This window comes from Triturus cristatus, chromosome 2_1, assembly GCF_964204655.1.
Source record: "Triturus cristatus chromosome 2_1, aTriCri1.1, whole genome shotgun sequence".
In the NCBI taxonomy this organism is placed as follows: Eukaryota; Metazoa; Chordata; class Amphibia; order Caudata; family Salamandridae; genus Triturus; species Triturus cristatus.
In genome coordinates this window covers 420,660,279-420,678,116 of record NC_140581.1, presented here as the reverse complement: position 1 = coordinate 420,678,116, position 17,838 = coordinate 420,660,279, and the positions used below count along the sequence as shown (strand labels likewise).

Sequence of the window (17,838 nt, the reverse complement as noted above, 5' to 3'; positions counted from 1 at the left end):
CTTTTGATGTTTGCAATGGCATTTCCCCCGATCTTCCTTCTAGGAATAGTCCTGGGTTACGCTGCCATACAACTTGCCCTTTTGGGCTGACCTATATTAACACTGTATCTCGAATCGTTTCTTCTGATTGACCCTTGCTGAGATATTTAGCTGTGCATTTTTGATGCTATACACCTGTTTTGGTATCTTTTGTGTTCTTTGGGATACCGTCCTTTGGATCCCAGTTTAGATTTTGAGGACCTTATGTTTTTCTGCCCTGGACGGTGATTTCCTTGAATAAGGCCTATGTATTGTTGGGTGAATGTGCTGTAAGTCATGGGTTTGTGCTGTTGTTTGTCCTCGTACTATGTGTATCATCCAGTGAGCCACACACGTGCTGGTCAGTGCATTGCAAGATACTTATGGTTTAGACGGCCTTCTCATCTCCCAGCCTGTTTTGGTTGATGGTTTTCGATTGTTCTAGGCTGTTGTTGTTCTCTACAAGATATTTGAGTATTTGTACTTGAAGGCTGTTGAAAATCTATAGTATATTGGATTTCACTCCCTTTTATGTGGTGCCTTGATGTTGTTTGGTTAGTTCCATTACCTTCAGTTCCTGGTTGTCGCCTTCAGACATGGGGCAGGCAAATTCTATAATTTTGTGCCTTCTGTGACATCCTCTTTCCCTCGTGGAGAGTGGTGTGTTGGGCCAACGAGCTGTTATGTGCTGGCACGGAGTCACAATCCTCTTTCCTCTCTGCCTACAGCAAGGACTGCTGTTCTAGGTCCCTGCCACTCCTCCCAGACCCTGATAGTGGAGGAAGGCATCTAGTGATCCCCCAGGGGTTTGGCTGTCCTGAGAGCTTCTCTCATTATCTTCTGTCCAGGGGAGATGGGCAACCCAAAGGATATTTGAGATTTCATCAGGCTCAGGGCGATTGAATCTCTGAAGCCTAAGGTGGCTCTGGGGAGGGGCCACATGCATTGAGAGGGGGTCCCATGCAAACCCCCTGCCTATTGAAATGAAAATCAGAAGGTTGCACTGACCCCTGGGGGATTGATCCTCCCCTGGGGTATCGATCCTCCCCTGGGGTATCTTCACTTTTGTTGCAGATAGCTACGCACTCAGTTTCCTGCTGGTCCCTCGGGGGGACCGAGTTTTTGGTGCCGTTTTCTCAGGCCCTGCCACGCCAGTTTGCTTCATCCTGCACCCAAGAGCATTTTCTTTAGGCCACCTGGCCTCTAAAGGTTACCTTTTTCTGTGGTCACGTTTTTACCGCTTCCTTGCCAGACGCTTGCCATACCTGCACAGCAGTGGCCTTATCTTAAAAAGTGGACAAGTCGATTTCCTCAGAATTTATTATTTGGGAGACTCCAATAGTGAGACTCACACTGTAAGACCAAAAGCTGGTAGTCAGAAAGTGAAAAATACATGGAGAGTAAATGGGCAGAACCCATTTCATACTATATAGAAACCACTTCTCAGGGTAAAAAGCCTGGGTGGGGGAAAGGGAGGAGTGAGATAGCAGAGAAATTGAGGTGTGCAAGGGGATGAGTGGGAGGGTATTGAATGAATGAATAAAAATACTTCTAAAGCGCTCAGCTACTACAAGTGTGTCACGGCGCTAGGCAAAAAGGAAGAGCGACATATGCCGCCTTACAATTTGAACAACTCAGTTTTTAGTTGCTTCAGGAAGATGGTTTCTTCAGAGATACACCTAAATTCAAGGGTAAGCTCATTTAAGTGGTTGGCCGCCAAAGCAGAACAGGCCGTACCACCAAGCATCTGCCACTTATTATGTGGAACAACCAGGGCTTTAAGTGGGCCAGGTCTCACCGGTGCGGAGCCACCTCCACCCCCATCCCCCCCCCCCCCCACCTCCCCCCCAGTTTTTTTTATCCCACTTAAAGCCCTGGGAACAACTAACAGCCAGACAGATTGTTAAGGTAAAGCACTAAGTGAACGATATTATTGTAGCCTGTTGGGCACGTATTGAAGTCCGGTTTTGTAAAAAGCTCGGTGTGCAATGGACAAGGCCTTAAAGATAATCCTATTCTTCACGGAAACCAATGCAGGTTGTTACAGTAGTATGACACTGAAGTATGTTTGGGAAGCTTGAACAAGAGGCAAAATGCAGTATTCTGTAATATTTTCATCCGATTTATTAGGTAATCCGGGATCCCCAGCTAGAGCACATTGGCATAATCTAGACTGGAAAGAATCAGGGCCGGACTGCAGGTTTCCGAGCTTCCCAGGGCAGGAAATCAAGAAATGTCCTCAGCATTCTAAGTATCTAGCAGGATGTTTTTGCCACTTGAGAGACTTGTGGTTTAAAAGAGAAGAGAACTTCGAACAGCACCTCTAGGTTCTTTTCCACCAGTGTGTGTGTGGGGTGGGGGGGGGGGGGGGCAGTGTACAGCTGCTCAGCCAGGCACCAGACCAAGCAGGAAGGGCTGAACAGAATGATCTCTGTTTTGTCTGGATTACATTGCTGACAGTTGGCTGTGAGCCACCCCATCACTGCCACAATGCAGGCTGAAAACGTGTCCTTGGCTTCAAGCGAGTGATCTTCATAGGTCTGCAAAAGCTGGATGTCAGCTGCATATGAGAAGACTTGAATGCCAAAGGATTCCTTCAGAAATGCAGGTGGAGACATATAAGTGTAGGGCTATAAGCTGAGCCTTGAGGTACCCCGCACTTAAGAGTCGTAGGGTATTAAGTAGTGTCCTGGAAGGGGGCCACCATAATACACTATGGGTGTAAAAAAACAATCTCAAATTGACACAAGAAAGGAGTTGGGAATGCACCACTTAAACTTTAATCAGACCGGATATATGCTCAAACTCCAGCCTCCTGCATCCAGCATGATAAGAAAAATAAACGATTGGACTTTACTTGGGTTGGGTTGCTGCAGAGGCCAGGAACGGGGCACTCACCCAAAAGAGAGATAGGTGCAAAGGCCAGTTCTAAATGCCCCGTGTTTCCGAGCCTGGAATTATTGGGTCGGCAATTTGCAGGATCTTTAATTCTAGACCTAAAAACACTGTCCCTGGACCTAGCTGCGGACGTCTGTCATGTCCTGCCACGCCCTACCTCCTTTTGCACAACAGTTTTCACTGCAAATAATCCCTTCTCCCCCCCAACTCCACACCAGGGCTCCCTTCTCAGGGCCCGGACGACCCAGCCCCCTAGGTGGGAACCCAATGATAAAGCATGCCGCCAACTAGGTTGGTGGTTGAGGGTTCTCTAAAAAAACCTAATGGGTTTTTCGTCTGTGAGACTACTCGATGCTAACAGGATGCTGGTCAATTGATATGTCATTGAGCTCGTTCTTTTTGTTTGTTACATTATTTTAGATATAAACAGAAGTAAGACGAGACTAGAAGCAGATAACACTAATGCAAGTCTTCGCTGCAAAGAACAAGACTTAAGAGACAACATTCAAGTTGCATCACTGTTTGATGGACTTGTTGCTGTCTGATTGGTGCTTGGTTTTAGTGGGATTCTGGATTTCCACTGGCTGATTCGTGGAAGTTCTAGTATGTATGTATTATTTAAGACGACAACTGCTGGAAATAAAGTAGAGAAAGAAAGACATAATTCGAATAGTATGGCCTTAGTAGCATTGTTCATTTCAGATGTGAAAGCAACTGCTTTTTATTCTACATTACTCTTTTTGAGTGTATAACGTTGTATGCTTCATTTTAGAGTCTGTCGAGAGATTGAGCAGAAAATTGCTAAAATCCGGGTCTACGAGCAAGAAATACTGGAAGCTCTTGGTGAATTTTTAGAAGAACATTTCCCCCTCCCAGACAAACATGAAGAAACGAGTAAGAAGAAAAAAGTATGTTTTACCTTGAAGCTGAGAAGATGTGTCATTTTCCAATTCTCTGTGTACTTATTTAAGAATGAAATGTTGGGTGTAAATATTAAACCCTAGTGGCCTTGGAGCAGGACATTGGGAGTTGAGAGCTAGGAACAGAAAGTGACTTCTGGGTGTCAAACCTTTTGCTTTGACCAGTAGGCACTTGATCTGGTCCAGTCGCAGTAATCTAGGAGTTGTAGTCTAGAGGAGATCAAACGCGTCATTTTGGCTCAATACCCGTCTTGTGTAATTTTAAACAGGATTCTTATAGTATGTGGTTTGTAAACGAGGGTGATGCAGAGCTTCATCAAAGTAATGAAAGTCACGCTTTTATTTATTTATAGTTTTCGCATAGAGCATATTTTACAGATCACAATCAAGATCTCGAAAATGTAGGCAGCACAGTAAATGAAAGAGTGTCCGGGGGTAAGGGGGATGTGGGATCTCATTTATGAGTAGGAGATAAGTATGTAAAATAAATATTGTGATCCAATAGAATTCTTCAAGATGCCCACAGCAGAACTGCTTTCCAGAAAGGGCCTATAATTGCCCCTTATCAGGTTTGACATTAGCTGTGACCTTTTGATTTTGCTAAAAATATATATACAAACCATATGGACTTAAAGGGGCTTTCAGCGAGCCCTCTTCATCTGTTGGTCTGTCCTTGTGTCATTTACATTTTTTCTTCCACCCACTACTACAGCATAAGGCAATGGGTCAGCCCTCTTAAGCCATTGGCCAACTTCACTTTGAGTGTTGCCATTCTGCTGTTTCACAAGCATCGCATCTAAATGCAAAGTAGTTCCCTTCAGTGCCTGGGAATGCTATGGCAATATCTATTTTTTTATCAAAAACATATTTTTGCTTTTAGCTAATGTTTAATTTTATATTGGCTAGGACTTAGCAGCTCTCCAACTATAGAGTTTTGCAAAGACCATGACAAAACAAAATAAGCTTTGACAAAGCCAAAAGGCTGCCAGCCAATGGCAGAACCTATTGGCTTTGCCAATGCTTATATTTTAAAGTTGTGAGAAATACTCTGTCACCTTTTAGCATATTTGATGTCTGCAAAAAATGTCCATAGGCCTTTTTTAGAAACCCGGCTGCTTACATTTTGCGACGCAGGATCTTCTTGCATCTAGATGTTTTGTAACATTAACATAAAATTGTGTTTCTCTATTTATTATCCTGTATTATCACTTGACACATCAACACTTAAGCAACGCAAAGATTGTCGGTTTTTATCGACTTTTTATTCAGATGCTGCAATTTTCCATTTCTGCCTCTTGCGACAGAATTTATTTATTTCGAATATGTATTATGTTCAACTAACCACCAATTTGGAAGCCTCACTGTGCACAAAACCCGTATCCATGTTCGAACGGGTTAAGAGGCCAGAGTAGACAAGAGCAGTTGAATTTAGGCTCACATAATATGGAGAACTCTTGAGGAAGGTAGTGAAGCCAGGTGTTGGTGCGGACACGATGGACTAGAAAACAGGTTATGGATACATTCACAGGGAAGGTGGTATTTTCTGAATGCCATGGTGAAGAGGTGTGTCTTTAAAGATTTTCTCAACTTGGAGTGATCCTGTTGCAATCTGAGGTGGCTAGGTAAGAAGTTCCAGAGGGAGGTACTTTAGTGGAGAATGGTCCGGCCTTTTGTATCTGATTTAATGTTGTGTTGTTTGTTGGAAGACCAGAAACTCCTAGTCGATTGGTAGGAAACAAAAAGACAGGAGATATAATTTTGAGCAGTTAATTATTGCTTGGTGGGAAAGATAGTGTTTTGAACGTTGTCCTTTTCTGCAGAAAAAGCTAATGAAGAGATTTGAGTCCTATAGGGTGTGATCATTGCATTTGAGTTTGTACACCTGTTGAGAAGCATAATTTTGCACTTGTTGAAGTTTGTTAAGGGAATTGATGCTGAGGCTTGTGTAGAGTCATTTACAATAGTCCAACTGGGACATAACCAGTGCAAGGATCCGTGAAATTTACTGTGACCAGTTTAGCAGAGGTAACATCCTCTTAAATTGATGAAGGTGGAGAATGCATTTTTACACCGAATTTCTATGCACATGTGTTTGTGATGAGAATGTTAGATTACTATAGAAGATCCCTGTCAAGTTATGTGCTTTATTCGCCTGGTTAGAGGGAGAGCCCAAGTCATCAGGCCAAGCAAATTGGATCAACGGGCCAGCCAAGCCAAAGAGCAAAATTTTTGTCTTTTGCCCATTAATAGATAGCTAGTTATCTGATTAGGTCCGGGTTTCGACAGAACAGGTGTCAAACAGACTCATTGCTAACAATATACATAGCATGAACTTTGCGTTTGTGCCATTCAGTCTTGGGCTTTATTTCCGTCCATCATCCCCTTTGGTATCGCTTTGTTCGCCCTAAGTTGGCAGGGTATGCCCAGACGTGGGTCCCTTGCTCACTTTGCCACTGGATTCAAGATAGCCTGGCTGATGAGGGTTATGAACCCGAAACCGGTCCCAGGATGCTTGTTTCCGGTCCAGGGAAGACATGGCTTGGCAGTTCGGGCTGGACTGTTCCCATGAGGGAAAGGGTCAGACTGATTTGCATATGGCCTTGTCTGAACTGGGGTGGTGGAGTGAGCTAAAGAATGATGATGGATTAAACCCAGATCAGTTGACTGGGGGCGAGTGTTTGATTTGCTCAAATGCTCCGTCCATCATCCCCTTTGGTATCGCTTTGGGCTTTATTTCAGCAGCCTCTTTAAGATATTAGCTTTAGACTTTGTCAATCTTGTCTTGGCTCAGCCCAGTGGAGTACTTCATCTCTCGTCTCATGTGCTCTGCTTTTTGAGTGGATTCTCCCACCTCCACTCGAGTGCTTGCATTGAAGTGTCTACCATACAACTATAGCGCTCTCTGTCCACTCCTGTTGGCTTCCTCCCGTGTGGCTCACTATAATGTGCTAACTTTATATTCATTAGCACATTAAACCCATACCTATTAGCTGTGCCTGTGCTTGTTTCACCTAAGGTTGCCAGTATTTCTCTGTTTATTTTTAACTTGCCTAGAGATGGGTTGGATCTCTGATAGGCTACAAGTTAAAAGCAGTGTTGCTCCTGCATGACACCTTACAATGAATATTTCATGAAGTGCCAGCCCTCAGTCCAGGAGGGCTAGATGAATGCCAGATTTTCAAGATATCAGCAAAAGGCAACTGGAAAGGGTGCACATTGTCAGTGGTTATCCTGAACATCTGTCAAAGATCTAGAACTATGTTGGACAGCCTTTTGTTTTTTAATGCATCTTGCCTGAAAAGGAGTTTGCTTGCAACACATTCAGTGAGAAATGTCTGCTTTGTGGTCAAGAAGATTAGATAGTATTAGGGTAAAAGTTTTCAGGAAAAGGCAATTTAATTGTGCTTTTTTCCTATTTTTTTTAATTAACCAAGTTTCCTTCATGCAAGTTTTGATCATAAAGTTGTTGGCTGTGATGGCAATTTGTATTTGTCTGGTTCCCAAAGCCCGATGACACATGGATCCTCTTCAGTGGGAGATTCTGGTCAGGGTGAATCAGTTTTGCGACATTCTGAAGTATGTTTTTTCTTCAACCCGGTATTTATTAGCTAGTTCCTACGAATACTTTGAAAGGCAAGCAGTTTTGGACGCCTTTGCCTTGACTGACATTGTCAACAGACTCTTTCTGACAGGTCAGCTAAGCCAGTCTTAGCATATCAATCTGTTGGAATTAAGGGCTGTGAGGCAAGCATTAAGCCCTTTCCTACATGAAGCTGGGTGACACCAAGCTCAGATTTGTACAGGCAACATCACAACAATGGTAGGATTAAAAAAAACTGCAAGGAGACAATTCCATTTGGAACCTGCCAATAAACAGGTAAATCGGGCTATCGGCTGTACATGTAGTGAAAAAGAGCAATTCGAACGCAGACTGACTAAGCTGGGTTTCCTCCATCAAACATGAATGGAGAATCAATTCTCAGATTCTAGAGCAGATTTTCTAGTCCCGAAGACTCCCACTCTACCACAATGAAGAACAGCATGTGTTGTTTTTTGCTCACATCTGTTTCCTTGGAATGGTCCATGGGGGATGTATTTGCCCTGGAACGATCTTACAGTTTGCATTTCACTTTTTCTCTTGTCCCTATGATTAATATCATGATTCAGAAGATTACTTTTTACAATGCAAGGGAAACAGCTTTCCTTCTATGAAATCTAGAAAATACTGAGTTAATACTCTCTGTCCCGCATGAAAGTGCAAGCTCCTGCCAAACATTCTAGAAGACCCGAGTCTTGATGACCTCACTCCCAATCTCAAGTCAACTGTGAAATCGTTTGGCTTCACACTGGATTCTTCACTATCTTTCATTCCACACAATAACTTCTTGGGCAGAAGTGCTAGCTTCTTCCTCCACACCCTAAAAGAAAATTAGGCAACTCATACATAAGACCAATTGAAAACAGCTGCTCAAACCCATGTTATCTCTCATCTGTGTTTTGGTATCTGTATGAACAGGTTTCACAATCACACCTGGCCATATTAACAGCCATACTTCACTCTGCAGCCAGGTTACCGACTTCATCAAGGAAATTGCATACAACCTATCCTAAGTAAATTACATTGGCTACCTCCAAGAGCTAGAAATATCCCCAAACTCCGCTGTTCGACGTACATATCATCGTTCCCTCATACGTGGACACACTATTTCCCATCTTGGGAGGACAAAAACGTTTACGTAGCCATAATGATCTTAGACTAGAGACTCAGATATTCAAAACTTCCTTTGTACAGAACAGATCCTTCGCTGGAGCTGAAATTTCAGCTTGGAACTATCTACATATAAATATCTGAATCCAACCTATTCTTCTGTCATTCAGGAAACATCTAAAAACTAATTTATTACACCTCTTCTATGATTAAATCCCTTTGCTCCCACAAGCACACATTTCTGACCAGATTATCAGTGTAACCCTACCTTTCAATGTCCTTTTGTGTGCATAGACCCCACATGTATTTTTAAATCGTATATGACCCATGTCTTTCCATATTACTTTTGTCCACACTCCTCACTTTTTACCAGTTTTATTTCTTGCATAGTAGTTTGGTGTGCTCCCCTTTGACTTCACCAGTACCTCTCGCGGATGTTAACAAAAGTGATGGCTGTGTTTGCCATCCTTCTTCCGACATCGTGGATACCAGGTTTCCCCTACCTTGATGGTTGGTTTTAAACGCTGGACTTTCCACAGCAACTTGTAGACCACCTTAAGACAACAGCAATCTCCTCACAATGTTTGGGTTAAAAATCATTGAGGTTCAAGATCAATTAGCTTAAGTGGTGCCTGACTCTTTGTCAGAGTCTTCATTCCATTTAAGCTCTCCTGGATCCGGTACAGTCCAGGGCCTTGCCTCCGTTGCAATGAGTCCAGGACATTCAGGATATGATGCTAAAATGTCACCTTATGTCCTGGATGTCAGTGAGTGCATGAGGCGTCCTAGCCTTCTAGCCTCCTGCATCCTCCTTGACAGCACCATGTGGAATATGCAGGCTGTACAATGGAACTGAAGTTCCAGTGAGACCAGCACTAAGGAACTTTAACAGATGGCATTCAAATTTTGCAATTGGACCAGAGATTGGCCCTTCTACCTTCCCTACCCAGGTCTGACGGCGGCGATGGATACATTGCTACCGGGTTGAGGAGATCATCTGGGGGAGGTAGAGATCAGAGGGCTCTGGTATCCGGTTCCAGTTCCATTAAATCTATTGGAGTTGAGCGCTATTCTTCTGGCATTGAAGGACTTCCTGCTATCCATCAAGGGGAGGCCTGTGCAGGTTCTCACAGACTCTTCTATGTGTTACTGCAACAAGCAGGGCGGTATGGTGTTCTGTGTCAGGAGGCTCTGTGCCTCTTGAGTAAGCTGGAATGTTAGTGCTTTTCCCTGGTCGTGAACACTTGCTGGGTTCCTTGAATACCATGACAGGCTTGTTCAGCTGACAATGTCTGGCGGATTGTGAATAGCATATACATCCCGAGGGGGCGCAGAGCATCTTACAACACTGCGGAAGACCATCGCTAGATATTTTTCACCACTGTTGCAAATACATATTGTAAAATGTTTTGCGTGAAAGATTTTCTGTTAAAGAGCTTGTTAGGAGATGCTTTGCAGCGGAAATGGAGCACAGGACTCCTGTACACCTTTGGACACCTGCCTTTCCTGACCAGAGTTCTGGTAAAAGTCAGGAACTACTGGCCTGAAGTTATCTTACTGGCTTCGGATTGTACCAGGAAAGTGTGGTACTTCTGGGCATAAGCATCTGTCCACTGATCAGGCTACCTCTTCGGTATGATCTTCTGTTGCAGCACAGAGTCCTTCGCATAAACCTGCGCAATCTGCACCTCTATGCATAGAGATTGAAAAGCAGCATTTAACTGTGCTTGATCTGCCACCTGAAGTGGTGGATGTTATCCTTGCTTTCGGGCCCCCTTCCACGAAGTCCATTCATGCCAGGCCCAGGGAACCTATAGAAGCCAAACTTTCTAATGTTTTATTGTTCCTTTTGTCTTTGGCCTAGCAATGCCTTGCAGTGGGCACTATTAAAGCTTATTTATCTACCCTTTCGGCCTTTTTGCGTTTTCCCACCAGCTGTCCTTGTTTAAGTCCATTGACACACATGTTCCTTCCCAAACCATTTATGATGCCACAGTAAGACCTTAAGTTGGTCTTGACATTCCTTACGTGTATTTTGTTTGAGCTGATGGACAGCTGCTCATGTCTTCTGAAACTAAAGACTGTCTTGCTTGTTGTGATCACCTCAGTTCGTCACATGAGTGAACCTTGCACTGTCAGTATAACCACTGTACACCACCATTTTTCCAGACTAACTGAAGACTCAGGGGGCCTTTTTGCTGAAAGTCATGATTCCCTTCCACATTGGGCATCCCATCACACTAGCAGCGTTCTTTGCCCCTCATCACCCCTTGGAAGAGGAAGAGAAGCTTCATCGGCTGGACCCCAAAAGACCTTTAAGTTTTTACATTGATTGTACCAAGGGCCACAGTGAAGATGTTAAGCTTTTTAAGGGGTTCTCCAGAGTGAGAAAAGGGAAGGCTGTGCAGAAAAGGATCCTGTTGAGGTGGATAGCTCCCTCCATTAAAATCTGCTATGCACTGGTGAAGAAGCAGCCGATGGTGAGTCTGAGACAGCATTCCACGAGGGCTAAGACTACTACCACTGCATTAGCATGTGAAGTACCGGTACTTGACATCTATCAGTTTGCAATGTGGGTGTCAGTGCATACGTTCACAGAGCGCTATTGCCATGACAACCAGGTCCGACGCTAAGGACATTTCGCCCGCTCAGTCCTGCAAGACATTTTGGTCTGTATCCACTCTACTGACCCTCCACCTGGAGTGTGGTACTGCGTTGGTATCTATTCTAAGATAAGGGATCTGCAATTAGTAGCATGGTAACACACTTTATGGTGGATTCTCTATGTAACCACAGATTCTTCTTTGCCCTCCCATCTCCCTGTTCTGTTGAGCGGTCTCTTTTTAACATCTAAATAGGTTCCAAGTTACAAATCTTCATACTGCTACTACCAGTTGTTCACGCTCTGAATCTGAGGGTTTGGGAAGAGACAAGCAAGAAGCATTTGATTCTACTAGATTTAACGGCCGCTTTTGACACCGTAAATCATGCTGTCTTACTGCAGCGACTTAGAGCTGTGGGTGTAAAGGACACAGCCTTAACATTGCTTAGGTCCTTCCTGGACTCCAGGATACAGCAAATCTACTGGGACGGAATTCAATCTGGAGAATTCTTTCTCCCATGCGGAGTCCCTCAAGGATCAGCTTTATCTCCCACTCTGTTCAATCTGTATGTGACCCCACTGGCCAAATTGATAAAAGATCAAGGTTTGACACTGTTGTTATATGCAGATGACACCCAGTTAGTGGTGTCACTTACATAGAGTGTCGAAGCTGCAGCTGAACGGTTCCGAAACTGCCTCACAAGTGTGATGGGCTGGATGAACACAAAATTCTTAAAGCTCAATACAGAGATAACTGAGGTAGTAGAATTTGGTCAAAAACCATCAATCTGGAATCCTCTATGGTGGCCACCAGAAGCTGGCACCTGTCCCATCCCTGTGCCAAAGGCAAAGAATTTGGGTTTTTTGATTGACAAGGACTTAACACTTACCTCACAAGTTAATCAAGCTACCTCGGCCTGTTTTTTTACGATTAGGGTCCTGCGAAAAATACTGCCGTTTATACCTTTCTCTTTAAGAAAAATGGTAGTAGGAGCATTGGTCCTATCGCGAATTGACTACTGCAATGCACTGTATGTTGGAACAGGGGAAAGACAGCTTTCCAAACTTCAGTCATTGCAGAACGCTGCCGTAAGAGTACTGTTGGATCTTCCTAAACATCACCCGACGTCGAGTGGCTTAAGGCAGCTTCATTGGCTCCCAGTCCGATGAAGGGTGGACTTTAAGGCATTATGCCTAGCTCTAAAAGAAGGTGCAGCGGATATCAAATCTCTCTTTCCATGGTATGTACCGACCCGCGCATTAAGATCTGGCAGTCTTGGGCTGGTCTGCCTCCCTAAGATAAAAAGAGCCCGATGGGGATGCAAGGGTTTTTCATTTCAAGCGGCAAAGCTATGGAACTCCCTCCCTACAGAGCTACGCTTGCAAGCTAACAAGACCCTGTTCAGAAAGGCATTAAAAACTTGGCTTTTCATAAAATCCTAGTTCAGGAGCAGCCTCTCCTAATCCTCGCTCAGCTCCAAGACGCCTCGGCAATAGTGCGCTTAATAAATAATTCAGTCAGTCAGTCATAAGCATGCAGGAATGGTGCTTATATGCACCTCGGCTCCATCAGTTCCAGTGTGGCATTGAGTCAAAATGAAGCCACCTAGTGGCATGCAAAAGCATTGCTTGTGAAACATTTCTGAATCCAGTCTGGCACCTGAGGAGTATTCTAAGGTGTGGAATCTTGGGTTAGATAGTTTATCCACTAGAAAGAGCATTACCAACGGCAAGTAATTTGTTAATTTGACGCAGACAGATCTTCCCTTTGGGGTCAATGGAATTGGGAGTAGTTTGATCCCTAGTAAAAGCACTGAGTATCTCTAAGAGGTTTCTAGTGCAAATCTTTGCTGCTTCTTTACTTAGGTTAAAGTAGACAGATTTTGCTATGCCTATACTAGTCAGTATCATTCATCAGAATATCTTATTTTTTCCTTGCCTGACTTGGCTCCTGATTGCACCTGACCATAGAGCATTGCTGGGCAATAATTAGACGCAAGTCTCTTTCTAACATATTTACACGCTCTTCAACCTGGGATGGAGATTCTTGATTATGCTGCTATTACAGGAGCTCCCTTGCTAAAGGAGAAAGCTTATGATTATTATGTCTATGAATCTACACCTTGAGTGACTAACCTTATCCCCCTAAAAGAGAGCGAGCAGGAGACTAGCGCATGGTCTATCCATGGCTGCAAAGTACTTTAAATGTTAGTTGGGAATAGCTCATCAGAATCCGATAGCAAATCAATAATAACCCTTATCATGCGTGGAAGAGTTTACCCTTTGTGTGTGGCTCAGAGGTTCCAGGTGGGTCACAAAGGACAGAGTTCCCAGCTACTCCTTGGAGTTGGCCTATTGATTAAAATCCCCATCACTAATAGATGTTGACTGAACTGCAGCAAATCATCCTTAAACTTTGAAAAATGCCCTGGAGGTCTACAAATGTATTTGATGAGACGGGTCACTTTAGTCATGAAATAAAGATTTCTTAGCACAGCCTCCCCAGAGGCACAGGTGGCTAATAATTGCTTCTGCGCATGCACTCTAATTTACAACCAAGCAGCAGTCCTGTCTTTCTTGAAATGCCGTTTTTCTAAAAGTGTAGAAGTTATCCAGTAGCAACGAATGTATTTAATCTATGGCCCCCTTTTTAAACCTGGTTTCTGAAATAGCCAACATATCCTATTTAATGCCTTCAAACGCCTGGATATCCAACCAGTGTACCACAGAAAAGCAGGCATTAATATGGCAAAGTCTCATGCGCTCTCCCTTTCGTTGAAGTTTCTTCCGTCCGTCCGTCACCTGTGGCAGCAAATTGGGAGCCACGCACCAGGATCGGGCAGTATAGTCCTATTTCCAGCTTGCACAGGTAACTTGGTACCACAATGGGTTCCACCATACAGTAGCCACGAACATCTTGAGTCAGGAGGATGCATACTACAGAGCAATGGACCTTGGACCGTGGTCTTACCATATCTGGGAGTGACCTGTCATAGACATAACCGACCCTCCCCTGATCCACGAAGTAGGGGTGTTTAAGGAGGTGTTTTGGTTTCTCAGAAGGTTTCTTCATAAACAGGCCTGACTGAAGAAATAGGATGAGCTACTGAAGGGCAAGCCTCATCCGCAGCCAGATTCCCTAGGCCCTAGGCTGTAGATATTTGGACTGCTGGTTGGATTTTTCCATGATGAAATTAGTAGAATAACGCGCAGGGCCCTCATAGGCGTGCGTGCATGCATTGCTTTGTATAGACTGATGCACCGCGGTGACTTGATGCACAGGCGTCACCAAAGGCTGCTGAGGAATGGAGTTATAGCAGTCCAACATTTATTTCACTTTCCTCCTAGAGCTTAGCAAGTTTAGAACTAAACATGGGAACCTTCTAACCTTCTCACCTTCTAGCAGGTGTGATAATATGTAGCACACTTGTGTTTAGTTTTAAATATCACATCTACGGACTTTTTTCAAAAACGTCAAAATTCACGCAAAGAACCAAGCGAATCGGCATTGTTGAATGAAAAAAACACGGGTTCAAAGAAGAAACAACGCAGTGTGCCTGCTAGATGAACCGAGAAATCTGTGTCTGAATCGTGTGACCAGGTGACCCAAAACTATCTACCAAAGAGTGAGTGAGTGAGTGAGTGAGAGAGAGAGAGAGAGAGAGAGAGAGAGAGAGAGAGAGAGAGAGAGAGAGAGAGAGAGAGAGAGAGAGTGTGTGTATGCACAAGAAACACCTGCGACGCCAACACTCTAGATCTGCTCCTGCTCACCTCAAATGTCTGCTTTTCTATCAAAGACTTTAAGCATAGGATTAGCAAAGTGCCATCCATGCCCAGATAGAAAGGTACAAAGTGTTTTGCCATGTCTGCAGCAAAATCTTTAGGCATAGGACTAACACGGTGCTGTCCATGCCGAGCTGTAAAATGACAAAAGCCTTTCACCACTCCAGGCACAGTATTACAGCTTTGGATTGGTAAGATACCATCCAAGCCAACCTGAAATGTATAAAAGCAACCCCTGACACGTGTTTCGCTCTCATTAGAGCTCTTCAGAGAGGTATAGCTTTGTCCAGACACAAGGGACGAAGCTATATATCAGGGGTTACTTTTATTCATTTCAGGTTGACTTGGTTGGTATTTTACCAATTCAAAGCTGTAATACTGTGCCTGGAGTGGTAAAAGGCTTTTGTCATTGTACAGCTCGGCACAGACAGCACTGTGCTAGTCCTGTGCTTAAAGATGTTGCTGTAGACATGGCAAAAGACTTTGTCCCTTTCTTTCTCGGCGTGGATGCCACTTTGCTAATCCTACACTTAAAGACTTTGATAGAAAAGCAGACATTTGAGGTGAGCAGATCTAGAGTGTCGCTGGTGTTGAGAGTGCTCTATACAGGAGCTGCTTTCCACCTAAACTTGAGACCTACCCAGAGTTCTCTGCTTCTTTATTGCATTATTTATGCGTCACTCTATGCCTGGTGGTCCTATGTATATCAAAAACTGTTGGTGGTCCTCAGTGAAGATTAAATGGAGGTGAATGGCTAAGTGATCATTGTGAATGTTCACCCACCCAAGGTCGTAATGGACTGGAAGAAAGTGTGTCTTATATTTGGAAAAGCGCAAACAACATGGCGTCACCTAGTGAAAAAACCTGGTAAAAATTGAGCCCAATATTCTTAATCACTGGAGCGAATGCTTGTTAGGTTTGACGTTAAATGGCGCTTGCGCGATTGATGGCAATCTATTGTAATCTTTACATATATAACATCATTCTTACAGAAAGGGGTTTTAGGACAGCCCTCTAAAGTCCATGTTTTGATACAGTGTAATTTACAGTGGGCAAGGGACAGTTTTCTCCAGCCATTGGCTCTGCTCCTGCTGACATCCACATTTTCGATCAACCCACAGGCCGCCCATTCAAGTTTCAAAAATCAGGCAGTTTGAGTGACGCCATAATTACCTTTCACCTTTACTGTGTATCCATCCGCACTGGGAGGGTCAAGCATCGAGAAGAAAAGTAGTCGACTTCTGAAGAACATGTTTTCTTGGCGGGCTACACATTGACAAAAGGAATGAAAATGCATTGGTTTCGAGTAATTGTGCTCTGCTTGCTGTTCAATTGCTCCGCAGACTGCCAGATAGGCGTCTTTCAATTTCTGCTGGGCTGCTCATTTAGTTTGCAGAGTGCCAGTAGTCTCCATATCACTGCACCAAAGGGGCGCAGGGGGTGGGTGACGACTCTAGCGGACCGCCTGGAATGGCACAATGTGCAGCGTGGTTCACTCCATATCATTGCACCAAAGGGGCGCAGGGGGTGGGTGACTCCATCGTACAGTGTGCAGCGTGGTTCACTCCGCCTGGCCTCTCATTAAGGAAAGTGCACCTCCTCGTATTGTTGCACACTTTATCAACAGTGAGGGAGGGGAAATTTCTTCCATAGAAATGGTAAGGGTTTAAACAGAAAATACCATATCCTGAAATAATTCAATAGGGTAAGCAAGCGGAAAACATTGTTTTCCTCACGCAAAAATGAGCATCTAAAGAACAGAAAGCAACTTATTTCGTTCTTATCTTAGAAACTATTTACCCTTTGGTTGCTGAGGACTGCGGCACCATTCAAATATGGCTGTGCTCTTTATTTGTCATTGACCCTCTTTTGTGTCTGTTCTTAAAGCGTTCTGTAGACCAAACCCGACAAAGGCAGCTTGAAACCCACCATATGCAAGTTCACTGTAATGCGATTATATATATCGCCACCATCAAGAGGCGACATTTCCTTTACTGCAGCAATAGATAAAGTCATCACTGCCTTGGAAATGCCAAGTGGATTTGGCATTAACAATGGGCACACAAGAGCCGTCTGGTGTGTGGACTGCTATGCACGTCCTCACTGCTCGGCCGATAACCCTAGTAGACTTTCCTTGTGAAACTTTTCGGAACCCTGGCCCCCACACTGGTCTATGCCACAATCTATCAAATTACTGGAGGCTGATTTATACGCCTCTCTAGAGTGAATTTTATCATTCTAAAATCAACATTACACTTCACAGACAGTTTTGTGTAATGTATTGCAGTATTACCTTTCCATACGTTTCCATACCCCACACGGAGCACTAACACGTTCTATAGATGTAATAGCATATTTGAAACGAACATATTCTTATGGATGTAAAAGTTTATTTGGAACTATAAACTCCTCCAGGATAGAGCACTGTCTTTGAAATTGGGGTTCAGTGTGACTTGGTAACTAGCAAGTAACGCAGTTTATCTAACCTGATGTGTACTTTTGCTGGGGCATTTTTGTAGTAAGCTTGTAAATAAATTTGACCTAACTAATGTGAAAGGTGAACCAGGGCAAGATTCTGTTTAGCGCTTTTACGCTCACAGGTGGAACGTTCTTCCTTTTAAATGAAACCAATTTATATCACATTTCCCATGTATTTCGTCCTCTATGTTGAGAGCATTACATGCATGTCCACTGTGACTTTCGAGCAGCAGATCTTGACATGAATCTAGTGTCATTTATTATTACAACAATTTTTACAAGAGCAACCACTTTTATACTAGTGACAGGAGCATCTGTGTGCAGCCCCCTTCTCACTTTCGTTTGGCCATGCTAGATAAAAATCTAAATAATGAGTGTCCAACAAACCCCTTATTTTATCAAAGTGCAAAGAGGCAATGGTGTCAGATTCA

At 43.8% G+C, this 17,838-nt stretch overlaps 1 protein-coding gene across 3 annotated transcripts in view; it reads left to right on the top strand.

Moving 5' to 3' along the window:
• The window catches only part of CENPK (centromere protein K), a 569,542-nt gene that overhangs the window by 426,686 nt on the left and 125,018 nt on the right, over positions 1 to 17,838 (top strand). For all 3 annotated transcript variants that reach the window (XM_085631740.1, XM_085631750.1, XM_085631756.1), the window contains one exon: positions 3,689 to 3,824. In XM_085631740.1, coding sequence (XP_085487866.1) covers positions 3,689 to 3,824 — 136 coding nt within the window. The remainder of the gene's footprint in view (positions 1 to 3,688; positions 3,825 to 17,838) is intronic.